Here is a 16,298-nt window from a genome sequence, read left to right on the forward strand (position 1 = left end):
CCCAGGAACACAGCATTGAGCGCCGACTCAGTTCCAAACAAGTCTCTCCAGAAGCCGCAGGCTGGCTGGTGCTCAGGATGAAAGTCATACTTACCAGGGTCCCCAAAACGTGGGTCAGAAGTGTGCTCACCTCTCCTGGGTAGAGGAAATGTGGAACCCAAGCACAGTCCCTTCCCGTTGTCACCGTTCTGCTGCTGAGGACCTGGGCAGTCCCTAGATGGTAAATGTGAGCAGGCAGAGACGCTCTTCAGAGCTGGCAGCCTGGGCCCTTGGTGCTGAGGCTTGGTGGGTGGATAAGCACACATCCAAGCCCCGAGACTGGAGGCCTGCTGCTTTGTAAGGCAGAGTTTTAGGGCTCTGAGCACTCAGAGTGGATGCACGTTGCTCTGATCTTTAACCACCCAAGTCCCAGGTGCATAAATTGACACAAGCACTCCAAGGTGTGGTTGGAGGATGGCTTTTATTGCAGACATGGGAGAAAGTACGGCCAGAGGCACCTGGAAGAATCCAGAGCAGAGAAAAAAAGTCATACACTGAACGTGGCCAGCAGACTGGACACGAGAAGAGGCTGGGGTGTGAGAAAGGAAGACAGAGAGAATGCAGGCAAGGAGAACAAGAGAGGGGGCAAAAGAGAACCACAGCCGAAATAGCAGGGTTATAGGGGAATGGGAAACCTGGGGGAGGGAAGCCCATGAGCTGGAGAAGATTAGAGTCAGGGGTGAGAAGAGCCAGGATGCCTGCCTGCATGGACCCTGTAACAGGTTCTTGTGACATGAGAGAGCCTGGAGTCCAGCATATGCTTTGGTATGCTAACAGACACTACAGATAGCCATTTGTCCCTAGTTTGTTTGGGACCTGACGCTAGTCATGTAGCAGCTATTGTAATCCTGGGCTTTCAGCATTAGTGCAGTAGGGACCAACAGTGAAGAGCAGTGGGCAGCAGTGGGCAGCAGTTGGCAACAGTGAGCAGCAGTGAAGAGCAGTGGGCAGCAGTGAGCAACAGTGAAGAGCAGTGGGCAGCAGTGGGCAGCAGTGGGCAGCAGTGAGCAGCAGTGGGCAGTAGTGAGCAGCAGTGAAGAGCAGTGGGCAGCAGTGAAGAGCAGTGGGCAGCAGTGAGCAGCAGTGAAGAGCAGTGGGCAGCAGTGAAGAGCAGTGAGCAGCAGTGATGAGCAGTGGGCAGCAGTGAAGAGCAGTGAGCAGCAGTGAAGAGCAGTGGGCAGCAGTGAAGAGCAGTGAGCAACAGTGAGCACCAGTTGGCAACAGTGAGCAGCAGTGAAGAGTAGTGAGCAGCAGTGAAGAGTAGTGAGCAGCAGTGAAGAGCAGTGGCCAGCAGTGAGCAGCAGTGAAGAGCAGTGGGCAGCAGTGGGCAGCAGTGAAGAGCAGTGGCCAGCAGTGGGCAGCAGTGGGCAGTAGTGGGCAGCAGTGAGCAGCAGTGAAGAGCAGTGGGCAGCAGTGAGCAACAGTGAAGAGCAGTGAGCAGCAGTGAAGAGCAGTGGGCAGCAGTGAGCAGCAGTGGGCAGCAGTGAAGAGCAGTGAGCAGCAGTGAGTAGCAGTGGGCAGTAGTGAGGAGCAGTGGGCAGCAGTGAAGAGCAGTGGGCAGTAGTGGGTAGTAGTGAAGAGCAGTGGGCAGCAGTGGGTAGTAGTGAAGAGCAGTGGGCAGCAGTGGGCAGCAGTGAAGAGCAGTGGGCAGCAGTGAAGAGCAATGAGCAGCAGTGGGCAGCAATGAGCAGCAGTGAAGAGCAGTGGGTAGCAGTGAAGAGCAGTGGGCAGTAGTGAGGAGCAGTGGGCAGCAGTGGCCAGCAGTGAGGAACAGTGAGCAGTAATGAGGAGCAGTGAAGAGCAGTGGGCAGCAGTGAGCAGCAGTGAAGAACAGTGGGCAGCAGTGAGCAGCAGTAGGCAGCAGTGGGCAGTAGTGAAGAGCAGTGGGCAGCAGTGGGTAGTAGTGAAGAGCAGTGGGTAGCAGTGGGTAGTAGTGAAGAGCAGTGGGTAGCAGTAGGCAGCAGTGAGGAGCAGTGAAGAAAAGTGAGCAACAGTGGGCAGCAGTGAGCAGTAGTGAAGAGCAGTGGGCAGCAGTGAAGAGCAGTGGGCAGCAGTGAGCAGCAGTGAAGAGCAGTGGGCAGCCGTGAGCTGCAGTGAAGAGCAGTGGGTAGCAGTGAAGAGCAGTGGGCAGCAGTGAGCAGCAGTGAAGAGCAGTGGGCAGCCGTGAGCTGCAGTGAAGAGCAGTGAGCTGCAGTGAGCTGCAGTGGGCATCACCAGGCAGTGCCGCCTAGACTCCCAGCACCTGAGCGGGCTTCTGGTGTTAGGATCCTCGACTCTTGGGCCAGGAAGGTCCCAGAGCACATCTAGCTGGCTTGACTCTTTTATTGTAAATGCAAAAACACCCAGTGCTCACCTCAGGATATAAGAAATGGTTGGTTCTGGAGGTAAATATGAGTGACCACAGCCTGAGAGCCCAGAGTCAGGTCACCCCAAATTCCATGTTCCAACATAGTAAAGAAACAGAGCAGAGAAAATCATAAATTAAGGCATTTTTCAAATACATTGCTGGGGAAGGGACATCATATGTAGGTGGAATAAAGCAAAGAGGAGAAATTTCACTATAGGCTCCAATGCGGTCTGATGCAATTTTAGCTTCTGGGTAGGTGGAAGCTATACCTTTGTTTGTCCCTTCCAAGAGACTTACCAAATAAGGGGACCAGACGTGACACAGAGGTGAGCAATGAATGGCTGTTTAGGAAAAGAAAGATAGCCCAAGATAATTCAGCTCTAGACTCGCAACATTCCAACTCTTCATAATCAATGTCCTAATTAGTCAGTCAGCTTGGTGAAAAGTTTGATGTAAGAACAGCTTTTCTTTTTCTCTGGGAACTTCAGTTAATATTATTTCAGGAGGAGTCTGAAGAGAAGGCTCAGTCTACATTTAAATCTGTGTCTGAAAGGGGCGGCTTGGAGGAGGGTCCTCCTCACAGAGCTAGAATTACCCAAGGGAATGTAAGTGGTGATCGGCAGTCTATCTGACTTAAACTGTGGGAAACTGTCACACACCAATAATCAAGTGACTTCTACAAGTGGCAAAGGCTGAGAATTCCTGAAATAAAGGACCTCTGACAAGCCCTGGAGGAAGATCTGGGCGTGGGAGGGTAACAAACGAGAAAGGATGCTGCATGTACAGTAAGAAAAGTACAAAGAAAAGCAACATCCGTTGCACACAGCATCCAACTCCTTCCCTAAAGCGGGCTGTGCTCTCAGCAGCAGAGAAGTCCAGCAGGGCATCCGCACCTGGCTGCTGCCAACAAAAGACACAGGCAGAGAAACCCCAGAGCAAAACACAGAGCAGAACAGTTGCAGTTGAAGGCTGTTTTAAACCAGGAGATGCAGGAATGCAAGATGTGTGACCTTGGGATTCACAGACTTGCAGCGATACAGATGCTTGCTAGGACAAGACAACACGACCATGAAAAGCAGAGAAGAAAGTTGTACTTCATATCGCCACATTAGAAAAGGGGAGAGGGGGACACGGGGACTCCTCCCTCACACCCACTCCCCAAGTCCATCTTCAGGGTCCTGACAAGAGGTTTGGGTCTAAACAGAGGACAAGAGCCAAGAGCCTGTGTGGCCAAGCAGTCCTGGCCAAGGAGTGGTCCCGCCTCACCAGCCCTTCATTGTCTTGGCTCCTGTCTCTCCTGCTAGTTAAACAGGAGTCAGAACTTCATGAAATCCCTGATGACGGCAAAGTCCTCCTCAGGCTGACTCTGGGTTCAGGCCTTTCCTTCTCCCAGCAGGAGATTCTGGGGAAATCCCTATTCCTTGGAGACTATTGTCTCAAAAGTCCACAGCCAACTGGAGGGGCACAAGTGTCTCTCCTTAGACTATTTCACAAGAGGACAAATGGGGGAAAACACGAAGATATTTGTGTGTGTGTGTGTGTGTGTGTGTGTGTGTGTGTGTGTGTGTGTGTGTGTGGTGTGTCAGAGAGAATGTGAGTATATGAGAAAGAAAGAGAGAGAATGTGTGTATGAGAGAGAGAGAGAGAGAGAGAACGAGAGAGAGAGAGAACGAGAGAGAGAGAGAGAGAGAGAGAGAGAGAGAGAGAGAGAGAGAGAGAGAGAGAGAGAGAGAGAGAATGTATGCCACATATGTGCAAGCACTTGTAGAGGCCAAAAAAGGCTTCCATTCCCCAGAGCTGGAGCTCCAGGTGGTAGTGAGTAGCCAGATGTGTGTGCTGGGAATGGAACTTGGGTCCTTTAGGAGAGCGGAAAGTGCTTTCATCACTGAGCCACCTCCCAGCCTCCCAGCTCCCACCTCTTCCATTTCAGAGTCACCCACTGTGTCCAGTTCTGAACCTGACCCTGACAGATACGCATCTGTCTCCTGGGGAGCAGACATCACAGACAGCAGTCTGCTGTCTTTCACCATGGAAAGGATGAGGCAGCTCCCTCAGCTCCAAGGGGCCTCAGGCCAGCTGCTTCTCGGTCTCTGGTACTAGCTTTCTCTCCAACCCTAGATGTCCATTTTCCTCTGCTGTGTGGTTCTGTCTTTGCAAGGCCCTTTCTTCACCAGAGCCCTTCATGTTGTTCCAGAAATCAGGGGGCTGTAGGGGAAGAACCAGCTCCACCCAGACCTAAGATGAGCTAAACCACAGTATTCAGCAGTTCTGGGGCATCCAGAAACAGGCTTATGCTTTGGTTCTTTTCCATGAGTCATTACAATGTGTTGCAGGGCCCTGGCAAATGTGAACCCACATTCCCACCTGTCTTGAGAATTCCTCCTTTGGAGAAATGTGAACAACGACACTCCTCCTTATAAGGTCCCAAGGAAAAACAAAGAACAAACCCACCAAAGCGCCCTCTGGGGAACAAACACATTTGTTGGTCTTACTTAAGAGCACAGGGGAGGGTCACCAGCAGGAACATGGGTGATCTCAAATCAGCCACAATAGAAAGTCTTCACCCAGCATGGATGACGTCTTCCTCATAGCCACAGAGATAGAACCTCCTTCTCTCAATTAACTTCCCCCAGCTTATATACCCTAGTACCCCTCAGACCCGAAGGCCATGAGGTCATCTGAAATTAGGGCAGAACTGGACACAACTGGACTGGAGGAGTGGCTGGAATTTCAGGTGAGGGTCCAGACCTCATCCCATCCCTTCAAATACCAACAGTCCACAGACCCAATCAGGATGGCCTCCAGCTCAGGCACAGGTAATCTGATAATAATTGGGGCCATTTGGCTCAGAGGACCCTGTTTTTCAATACCTCTCTACAACTCTGGAAAGTCTATCCAGTGCCTTCAGTACAAACCTCAGTGGCCTGAACCCCAATGTCCCCTTCTCCAAGTCCATTGGCCTTTCCTACAACCCTTTCCCCAGCTCAAACTTGCTCCGGACCTCCATTCATTGTTAACAGATTGACCAGCCCTCAGGTGTCTATCAATGATACGAAACCTTTAGCTTTTCCATTATGGAGGACATTGGAGGACAGGCTACTCTAAAACACAGAAGGTTGGAAAGAGGCGTGCAGAGGTCCTGGTCTCCACGTGAAGCCTGACTCCGGGCCAGCACCACGCCAGAGCTCGCTGCCTTGACCCTCCTCCCTGCATCTCGTGAAAGGGCTTCAGGGACAATCCAAAGCGATTTCCCCAAAATGGAAATGGCTAATGGAGCCTGCCTCCTCTACCCTGCCCTGGTGGCAAGATCATTTACCATGGATCTTGGATTTCAAATAAAGTAGTAATGTTACAGTGATGGAATGTCCAACTCCAGCTGGTGGTAAATTGCCGTCATCCTGAAGGTGGGGGAGGCAGACTCAAACCCGTCTATTCTGCCATCTTCTGCTGTCCTTTGAGGCTGACTCTGGCTGCACTCTGCTCGGCACGAACCCATCCATCACTCAGATGAGCAGGGTGAGGTTTTCATGAAATTGGCTCAGATTGCACATGCCAGGGTGACTCTGCAGAGACACATATCAACGGGCCATTCCAGATGAATTCCCACCACAGGCCAGAGAGGATTAAATAATTTTTGTAAAACAGCATTTGAAATTTTGCTCTTGTCCACATTTTTCATAATAGTCAGCAGAAAATGGATTACAACTCTGCCGGAAAGGAATAACTTGGCATTTGAAGAAGCCCGGCGCACACATTAGCACAGGGAGCTCATTAGGCCCTGAGGATCAGGTGGCTGGGGCTCAGAGGCCCCAGCTAGGGCTTCATCTCTGGGAGCCAGCAAATATTATTTTTTAAGAGCATCCTAGTTTCTACCCAGAGGGCAATTATTTCCTTAATGTTCATAAAGTGTAGGAAACAAATGAAAAATACATCTTAACATTTGCATACGCATCCCCCAGCAAAAATGTTAGAAGTCAAATTGCACTATGGCTTAAGGGCTGGGAGAAGAAGACTCTGTGATTAACTTTAGCAGTTTGTATTAAACATCCTGTTAGTCAAGAAAGTCTATGCAGCTAGATCACCTTAGGTAGCATCACTGATTCCTCCCACAACAGACAAGTTTTACAAGCCAGTGCATCTGACCTTCCTCTGAGGAGATCACCTAGTGCTCATTCATGTGAAACTGTCTGTAGGCCTGATTAAGATTGACACCTACAGTCAGGTGACTTTGAGGGAAGGGACAGCCATGGGTGAGGTGGGTAGGCCTTATCCCTCCGGCTGAGTTGTTAAGTGACAACAGAGGTTCCCAGAGAAGAAGGGGTTCCCCTTCAGACCAGCTTATGTTAGCACCCAAAGTTCCAGCCTGACACATGGCCTGTAGTCTCTGCACTTATGGGGGTCCCAAGTCACATGATCACAATCCTTGAAACAGATTTTTTTGATACATACGTAGACACACAGGCAGATAACTGCACAACTGCCTACTTTAGGGTACTCTAGAGATGGAAGAGAACTGATAGGCTGAAGATGTATTCCGAAAGGAGGTTAATGAACCATTGCACCCTCTTAAACTCTTCATTCATGACTCCTTTTCTCCTGAGAAATTTTGACACAATCCCAGATTTATAAGCAAATAAAACAGATATACTTGCCAAATATCGGTTTATAAGAAATTATAAAGTGACTCATATAGCAGGCAGAGAAAAGACTCTTGCTTTCAACAAAATCTCAATCATTCAATTTTACTAATAAAGACTTGGGAGCCAGATGCTGGGGTGAAAACCCACTAGCTCAGAGAGGCCAAGAAAGCACCCGGCTGACCATCCTCTTCCGCTGACATCCCAGAAAGAGGACTTTCTCCTACACCATCTCAATCAAAACTCCTCAAACTCAAAGTCCCTCCCTTCTGTTTCTGTGCGTCTCTCTATCCATCCTCCTGACTCCCTCTTACTCTCTATGGTTGGATTTGTTTGTTTGTTTTTTCCCTATCAACTGGTTGCTTGTTCTGCCTCTTGATCTATGGTTGACTTTATTTAATCCTGTTTGCAATATTCAAGCAGAAAGCTCTTAGATAAAAGGTGTGTCCTAGGGCTGAGCCACACCATAACTAGAAACAGGTTTTTCCAGTAAATAGTATAATCTTGGGGTTCACAGTGTGATGATATATCCTATAACAGAAGACCTTTTTAAATTTCTTTTCCTTTCTTGACTATCAGGCTTCTTAGAACTATGGTCCCTGCAATTCCAGACATGGTCTATGATTCCTGGGGGTTCCTGTCCTGGACCCATTGTATTCTCATACATCTGGTAGCCACAGTTAGCTCACTGCCCAAAGGCCTCAGGAAAGATAACTAACACACTCTCTCTCTCTCTCTCTCTCTCTCTCTCTCTCTCTCTCTCTCTCTCTCTCTCTCCACCCTGTAATCCAGAGCCATATATGGTGACTTGGGCTATAATCCCCATGTACAGAGACTGAGGCAGGAGGATTGCCACAAGATCATAAGCACTCTGGGCTACAGAATGAGACTATCTCAAAGTGAAAAGTAAAAAGTGAGGGTAGAGGGGCTGAGGGAGACAGTTCCGTCAGTAAAGTGCTTGCTTGAAAGCACAAAGACCCACATTCAGTTCCCGGAATCTATGTAAAGGGACCAGACATGGTGGCACATGCTTGTAGTTCAGCTGGGGAGGAGGAGACAGCTGTGTTCCTAGGCTCGCTGGACAGCCTCACATGCTAGGGAGTCCTAGAGAAGTGAGAAGACCTGTCCAGAAAAACAAAAAACAGTGGATGACACTCCTAAGGACTGACACTGTGTATGGTCCTCTGGCCTGCACACATACGTGCACACTCATAAGCACACACAAAGTAAAAAGAGGGATGGGGAAATACTTACATGGTAGAGTATTTGCCTGGCATACACAAGGCCCTAGGTATGATGCCAGTCCTAAATAAAAAAAATCTGGGGAAGCAATCATCATCAGAGAGGCTTTCTCCAGCCGAGACCCACAGCCAAATGTAAGGTGGAGAGAGAATCCAAATTGGAGATCTCCGTCGGTTCCTCCCCTCAGAGCCTGGAGAACCCCATGGAAGAGGGGGAGGAGGAATTGTACAGGCAAGAGCAGTTGAGGGCAGCAGGAGAACACAGCCCACAGAATCAGCTAAGCAGGGCTCACAGGGGCTCACAGAGACTGAGCGACAGCCAGGGAGCCTGTGTGGGTCTACGCTAGGTCCTCCGCATTTATGTTAGGGTTGTGTAGCTTGGTGTTCTTGTGGGACTCCTAACGGTGGGAGTGGTGGGGGGCATGTCTCTGACTCTTTTGCGTGCTCTTGGGACCCTTTTCCTCCTAGTGTGTTGCTCGCCCAGCCCTGGTATGAGGACTTATGCCTGGTCTTGTCGCAACTTGTTACCGCAGTGTTGGGCCGATGTCCTTGGGAGACCTGCTCTTTTCTGAAGGGAGACAGAGGAGGAGTGGATCTGGGGAACAGGGTGGGGGACTGGGAGGAGAGGAGGGGAAACTGCGGTCAGGATGTATTATATGAGAGAAGAATAAAAAAACAATCTGGGGAAGGGAAGACTGCTCTTGCACAAACCCAGCCACATTGTGTTACCACAGAGAGGAGGTCAATTACACAGTGTATGGCTGTTGTTACTTCTCACTTATTTTAGTAACTTTGTGGACAGAGAGACAGAGCCTATTTTCTTACCCCAAGTTGAATCTTTTCTTTGCCATACGGACAGCTTTATATACGAACCTTCAACTCCAGAAACAGGAATGACATTTGGATGAGCCGAACAACATCCAGTGTACCAGATCCTTTAAGGGTGACACAGATAGAAACAAAACAAAACAAAAACAAAACAAACAAACAAAAAAAAAAAACCCTAGGTCCTTGGCTTGGGATATAGTTCAGTGGTAGAACTCTTGCCTAGCATGCGTAAGGCCTAGACTGCTGCCGGCACTATGTGTGTGTGCACACCCACACACACTACTGGCTACCATTTGACTTGAATAATCTAGTTGTGTGCTTATAATTAGAGCCAATGTGTTTTATAAAAGGCACTCAAACATGTGCTCTGAAGACTAATGGTGTTTTCTGAATGTCATGTAACCTCATTCTTTTTCCCTTGGAGTATGGAGAAATAAGATTGAATGCTTGACCTAAGAAGATGCTTGCGAATGTGTGGACAGGGAGAAACCAACCTCATCCTCATGTCGATTTTTTTGTTCGATTGGTTAGTTGATGGGTTTTCTTTTCTAATTCGTGCTTCCAAGACCACAGAGACACACGAGATATACAGAAGAAAATGAAGGAAAACACTGAGGTCCCATCCAGTGCTGGCTGGTCATCAGATTTTCCTGAGTGTCCTCTCTGTCCTGGATCCTGTCCCCAAACTTGGACTGTCCTCCAACCTGCTAAGTCCTTCAAAGTGATTTAAGTAGCCTGAATTGACACACCTGTCCACCAGAGGGCACACGAGCCCCACAGACTGGGTTCCATGTCTCTAACAAGGTGAACTTGGGTGATGTTCCCATGGCCAGCCCAGAGTTCTTCTGATGTTACATCTGTTTGTAAATGGCGTATAGATAACCGCCAGGAAAATGAACAAGCTTCATCGCCACCTCGGAGTCGGTTGACATGGGCTGTGGAAAGAGCCTGGCCACTTGGTAAGGGAGCAGTTGTCTCCACACTGCAGGGGGGTGAGCCTGTGGCTGGGAGAGGCACAGACCTTCCTTTGCAGTCACTCTGCCACACAGTTCACCTACCCTGGCATGGCTGTCCCTGATGCAGAGAGAGGACACAGAGCATCAGGCCAGAGGGCAAGGGGCCCTTGTGTAAGCAGGCTGCTATGAGCTCCCAACGGGCTTAGGGGATTTACTGGTGGGCCAGCTGCCCTTCCCCAGGTTCCTCCAAAGGGAGAGAAGAGCTCCTTCACGGCCCCCAGACGATGCTGGGTCACTGGGGTTACCCTTCCCTGCTGTTCTTTGTGCTGAATCAAAGATAGGGATGGTCACACACCTGCACAGGAGACCTTCTGCCAAGTACGAGGTGACCAGGAGCCATAGTGAGAGCTGCCGTGAGTTCAGAGCTGCCCCACCTATGTGGGATTCGGGGAGATCTTGGGAGACTCTCCCAGGGCCATCGAGTCGGCCTGCACGGGGCCTCTGTGTGGCACCTAGGTTCTACTCCAAACCCACTGGTTGATCCTAAGAGCTTTGCTGGCTCCTAAAGCCCAGGCTCCTCCTCTGACTGACAGTTTAATGCAGGAACAGTGCCAGTTAATCCCACAAGGTGCTAGGTCTCTGGCAGGTGTTGGCCAAACATCAGCTATGACATGACTGTTCTGCTGTGATTCCCCAGGGCTTATGGCAGGCTCCTCCCTTTGACCTACCTGTTTCTAACAAGCTCCCCGTGTGCACATGTCCTCTTTCCTCCATCTGGCCAATTCCCACACTGTTCACCACTCCTGGGCAGGCTCCTGGGGCTCTGGGGCTTTCCCTGTGTGTAGGCACTGTTCTCTGGGCATATGCTCCTCTTCCCTGTTTGCCTAAACCAGAGCGCTTCATGTTTCTCAAGAGAGACACCTTGTTTTCATGCTTAATGAAAGTTGTTTTGTTGTTTTCTTGTTGTTGTTGCTGTTTGTTTACTGAGTAAGTAAATGAGTGACTGGGAGAGTGAAATGCCGGGTAATCAAGACTGGCATTTAATACAGTGCTTTCTTCTCTGTATGTGGAACTTGTGGTTATCTATATAGAGCACAAAAAAAAATAGGATGGGGGTGAGAAACAGTGGTCACACCTCAGCATTCTGTCATTCCCCCACTGTTTGGCTTAATCCTCCCAGTATCTCTTCCAGTCACCGCAGTGTACAGCAGCACACCCAAGCTTCATGGGCCAAAGTAACAACCATTGAATTGTGCTCACCTCACGACTTCTGTGGGCCAGGAGTTGGGAGTGCAATGGGCAGATGGCTTCCTTCTGCTCTGTGCTGTCCGAACTCAGCTTGGAGGAATCAGAAGAGGGTGACCCCAAGGCAGACTTCCTGGAAGGCTTGTCCCCTCTCACAGCTGGTAGGATTTCACGCAGTTGTCAAGCAGAGGGTGTGCACGTGGCTGCCCCACGATTCTGTCCAGGATGCCTCAAAGCCTGGTGGCCAGGTTCCAAGCATGATAGTCAACTGGGAAAGGACAACTTTGGTTGGCGTTGCTATGACCCAGCCTCCAGAGTACAGATCCTTTGCACTGAGGATGTGGCTCAGCGGGAGAGCCTTTGTCTCAAGTGCAGAGAATTGCCTGTTGGTGGAAGAAATTACCAAGCTTCTCAGAGATTCACGGGGAGCAGAGAGACTCTGCACCCCACCCCACACACACAGCATGAGTGCCAAAGTCACACAGGAAGAAGACAGAGTGAGACTGGAGATGGTGTTGGGGAAACAAATTACCACACCAACTTCAACTTAAAGTGACCACTTATGAGTACAAAGAGGCCCAGGGGATTACAGAGGCATCCTGAAAACCACCATCACACTGGAAAATCCAGGGAAAAAGTGGACTGATACTTACCAACCTCAGCACAGCACCTGTGGGAAGCATAAACACATAGACTAGTCCATAGATTCCTATAGGTCCTCGAGAGCCTTCAAGCCCCATAGGTAACTAGATGCTTTTTTATCTTATCAACAAAAATGTGAAGCTACAGTTAAGTGAAAATATTATGTGGTTTACACTTTGTGAAAGTTTATAAAATAATAACAAATCGATGGTAGGAACTGTTTTCTCTCAGCCAGATGCCCCTGCCCTAATTTTACAAGAAGCACAGCAACAAGGGTTCTGGTAAGCATGTAGCTTGGGTCTACAGCCCCAAGCGCTCTCCTTGTTCACAGCAGGTTTTTCTTAGGCTGAACTTCCTGCCAGTCACTCCCCTAATGTTCTCACAGTCTATGAGGATGGCCGATCATACTCAGTTGTTCCCTAGACCAGTAGATGAGACAATCGCCCAGGCCCAAGTCCATTCTCTGCTTCATGAAGACCTCAGGCAAACTGCAAATCACAGACCAGAGGTGAGAATGAAGTCTCGTCATTTCATAATAGAAACAGAATTATAAATGTAATTCTGAAAAGAAAAGCAGAAAATTCACAACACCAGCATCCTGAGAAACAGTTAGATCAGGCTTCTGTGTCCATGTGTGGTGTGTACATTTGTCGATGTTTTGACTAAGCTGGCTGGCCAGAGAACCCTGAAGACCCACCTGTCTCCTCCTTCCGCTCTGCTGGGATTACTGGCCCCTGTGGTCACATCTAGCTTTCAGGTGAGTAGGGAGGCCTCAAACCCAGGCCCTCACACTTGCACAGCAAACTCTAACCCAACAAACTCTCCCCAGTCCTAATTTGCATCTTAACTTACCTTGGTGCATTGCAGTCTGAATCAGCAAGCGTGCTAAGTGCAGATCGCACACAGAAGTCTTTGCTGCCCACTGAGGTGTGAGATGCTGACAGGACTGTGCACTCTACCCTCTGGTGGCCTGAGGTTTAGTGAGAGAAGGAGGCAACTACACCATGGCTTCTTAAAAATGCCAAATACAACAAGACATTGTCACCATTTGTCAAGAGGTGACTTTATGTCTCACCCAAAGCCCTGAATCTCAGCCATCTTGCTTAAGGGCTGTAGTCTTTGGCTAAGAGTTGACTCCATAGTGAGATTTGCTTCATGTCCCCTGCTCCCTGGATCTTTTGTCCTTTCCATGGCCAGCAAGAGAGGAAGCTGCTAAACATGCCCTTCAAATATTGACCAATGGCCTTTGTTGCTGGATCCTAGCAGCTCCCTTGGGGGAGGGAGTGAGAAAGCACAGTGTCAATGGCACAGACACCGGGAGTCAGTTGAAGGCAAACAGCAGACTCGTTTATTCAATAATGGGGAAGGCTTTCTATACCCTCCTCCCAGCACCCAAGCTGTGTCCCAATCTGATGGCACTGCATGGTCGTCCCTCATTGGCTGGGCACAATCAGGAACTCTGGGCGGTGCCTGTTGCTAGGCCCTCAGGCAGACTCCAGCTTGGCTCATAAGGAAGTATGTTATGTGCATGCCTTGGTAACTGGTTTGAGCCAATTTCCTTGACCCTATGGGACTGTCCTACTACAGGCCTAATTAAACAGCCTACTCCACACTCACATCTTTCTTGAAAAGTCTTCATGCAGTTTGAGGGTCTGGCTGCCTATCTGTAGCAGGCTTGCTTTTGGGCCACTAACCAGCTCCCAAATCATGCCATGGAGACTTATTACTAATTATGAATGCTTGATCTTAACTTATGCTTGTCCCACTAGCTCTTAGAACTTAATTTAATCTGTTTCTCCTCATCTACATTTTGCCTCGGGGCTTTTTACCTTCCTTTCATGCTGTCTGTCCTACTCTGGGTCTGGCTGGCTGGCAGCTGCCTGGGTGGACGGCTCTGGCTGTCCCTCTCTTTCTCCCTCGTTTTTCTCCTCTCTTGAGCCTAGATTCTTCCTCCTCCTACTTCTTCTCTCTGCCTGCCAGCCCCACCTATCCCTCTACTAACTATTGGCTGTTCAGCTTTTTATTAGACCAATCAGGTGCCTTAGGCAGGCAAAGCAACACAGCTTCACATAGTTAAACAAATGCAGCATAAACAAATGTAACACATCTTTGCCCAGTTAAAGTAATATTCCGCAACACCTGTCTACACAAGCGTTGTATCCCCACAAACAATGCAGGCAACCTATCACAAGTCCTTTTCACGGGGGTCTAACAGGGTCAGCCATGCCTGCCATAGGGAAGGAAGCCTGATGTCCCTGGGAATCAACAGAAGCTTTGGAGGGCGTGAGACTGTTGTCCCCACTGTGGCTAGGCAGCTCCCAGATTCACTGACACCTCAGGGCAGGGACTCCGGGACACATCTGTCTTCTGGCTGCTGACATTGAGTTCTGATGTCTGGAATGGGACCCAAAGTTCCAACATTCTCTGTGAGCACTGGACATCCCTGTCCTGGGTGGCCCTCTTGCTTCAAATAGGCTTAAAGTCACTTCATCTCCTGTTGGACCAGGACCTTTCCCTGCTTTTCTATCCTTAACTCCAAATCCCGGGACCTACATCCTCACCCCCCACCTGCACCCCCATGTGCGCCATAAGCTCCTAGGTAAGGACCAGTTAGATGTCTCTAGACTGCTGTGAAAATATTTGTTTTAGGAAGACTGGCATTTGGACATAGTCACTAGATCCTCCACTTTCCAGGAGGATGTGAAACTCCCTAGGAGCCAGCTCTGAGACTTCCTGTTCTCTGTTCTTGCCATGCATGGTGTGTGTCCCTAGGTTATCTGATTGATTCCCTAGCAGGGTTTATCTCACAAAGAACCAGAGACTTACTCAGTGTGGTCCCCATCCACTGCTTCCTCCCACATACTCAGAGCCAGGCTGATAGAGTCAAAAGATTCATGTGACAGCAGGAACCTGTGTTCACGTAAGCCCAGCGGGTTCCTGAGTGTAAGAAAGGGGAAGTTTCCTTGCTGGACTCACTAGCCACTAGGGCGTCCTGGGTCCTCCAGCCAGCACCTGTGGTCTCAGCCCCAGGTTCAGGCCTAGAACACAGACATCCACCTCAGGTCCGGCTGAGCTCCTCATCCGGGACAGGTGCATCAAGGTAACCCTTGGTGCAGGGCGGGCGATGCCATCTAGACCTCTCTTGACAGCTCCCGCTCCACGTTTCAGAAGCTGGAAAGTTCAGAGAGCGCAGGCGGTGCGGAGCGTAGGGCGGTGACGAGCAAAGCCCCGCCCTGCCGCTCCGAGGGCTGCCCTGCCCCTGGGTCCCCGCGTGTCCCCCGCCCTCCCAGTGGCGCGCGTTTACCTGCTGGCAGGCAGAGGGAGGCGGGGCTGGAGCGGGGTGCGCGCCCGTCCCCGGAGCAGCCGCTGTCAGTCACTGCCGCTGCGCGCCAGCGAGGACGAGCCTCCGGCCCAGGCGGCCCGAGTCTCGCGACCCCGAAACGCAGTACCCCGCGGCCCAGCGACCCGGAGCCCAGCGTCGGGTCCCTCCTGCCGGGCTCCCCGGTGCCCCTTGACCTCCGAGCCGCAGCCAGCACCGGTAAGTGATCGTGATCAGGGACGCGCGGGGCGGCCCTGGAGCCTTTGTCTCGGCGCCCCTAAGAGCGGGAGACCCCAGCACCGAGCCTGACTCCCAGAAAGGCGAAAGAGAGGGTGCTCGGCGCCAGCAGCAGAACTTTGGTCCTCTCCCAGGCCAGGAGCTCCTGGGTCACACCTGACCAACGGAGCAGGTGGCCCCGCAGGTGGCAACTAGGCGACCTCTCCGACCGATACCACGTCGGCCGCCCCGATCTTTCTTGGGAAGTGGTGGACGCAGGTGTAGACTCAGGTCCACAGCGGTGGGGATTGGAAGCCCGAGGGCTATCCCAGAGTGCTCTCTAGCCAGGCCTCGGGACCCCGGGGTCGCTGAAACTCGAGCGGCCTAGAAATGGTGGGGGGAGGAGTTTAGGGGTGGGAGATGACCTCGGTCTAGAGAGACGGCCTTCAGCGTGCGGAGAGGGGTTCTGATGGGCTCCGAGCGCACCAGGGGTCCATCGAAGCCCGCAGTGCCTGCTGCCCGCACACCTGCTGCCCCTCGTGCGGTCCCTGCCCTGCCCTTCCCCACAAGGAGCAGCAGTTTCTCTTTGAGCAGAGGGCGGCGACAGGCACTTGACCAGGCTTCCGCCTTCTCGGGGCCTGTCTCAGGCTCCTAGGCTCTTTGGGCGCCGCACGCAGACCCTCACCCACCCTGCCCACGTGCAGCCACCTGCTGGCCCTGGCGCTGTGTCCAGCCTGGCCCGGTCTTCCCGCGGTAACTTGGTCCTGCTGAAGCGCCAGGTCCCGGTACCCTTCCCCCCCCCTCTCCGGGGGGGGGGAAGTCCTCGTG

At 51.0% G+C, this 16,298-nt stretch overlaps 2 protein-coding genes across 6 annotated transcripts in view; one reads left to right on the forward strand and one right to left on the reverse strand.

The window, feature by feature from the left end:
- Positions 1 to 441: 441 nt before the first annotated feature.
- On the reverse strand, positions 442 to 15,353 carry LOC128113025 (keratin-associated protein 10-1-like). Of its 5 annotated transcripts, none has more exons than XM_052742675.1 (5): positions 15,240 to 15,353; positions 14,993 to 15,106; positions 11,309 to 14,872; positions 10,777 to 11,131; positions 442 to 5,949 (listed from the first exon to the last, which is right to left on the reverse strand). In XM_052742675.1, exon 5 carries the CDS (start codon positions 2,248 to 2,250, stop codon positions 877 to 879), a length of 1,374 nt encoding a protein of 457 aa, XP_052598635.1. In that variant the 5' UTR covers positions 2,251 to 5,949; positions 10,777 to 11,131; positions 11,309 to 14,872; positions 14,993 to 15,106; positions 15,240 to 15,353; the 3' UTR covers positions 442 to 876. The 5 variants fall into 5 exon arrangements, with proteins under 5 accessions (XP_052598635.1, XP_052598638.1, XP_052598637.1 ...); XM_052742678.1 differs by having other exon boundaries at positions 11,309 to 11,561; positions 12,788 to 15,106; XM_052742677.1 differs by having other exon boundaries at positions 11,309 to 12,423; positions 12,788 to 15,106.
- Positions 15,354 to 15,371: 18 nt separating this feature from the next.
- The window catches only part of Mbp (myelin basic protein), a 109,997-nt gene continuing 109,070 nt past the window's right edge, over positions 15,372 to 16,298 (forward strand). Inside the window, exon 1 of the mRNA XM_052742680.1 lies at positions 15,372 to 15,473. The gene's annotated coding sequence lies outside the window, so the exon portion shown is untranslated. The remainder of the gene's footprint in view (positions 15,474 to 16,298) is intronic.

The sequence above is a fragment of the Peromyscus californicus genome, unplaced genomic scaffold (genome assembly GCF_007827085.1).
Source record: "Peromyscus californicus insignis strain IS unplaced genomic scaffold, ASM782708v3 Scaffold_17__1_contigs__length_78620276, whole genome shotgun sequence".
In the NCBI taxonomy this organism is placed as follows: domain Eukaryota; kingdom Metazoa; phylum Chordata; class Mammalia; order Rodentia; family Cricetidae; genus Peromyscus; species Peromyscus californicus.

Coding starts and splice junctions, on each gene's coding strand:
- LOC128113025 (XM_052742675.1), bottom strand. CDS start 2,250: ATGCCCACTGCAGCTCACTGCAGCTCACTGCTCTTCACTGCAGCTCAC.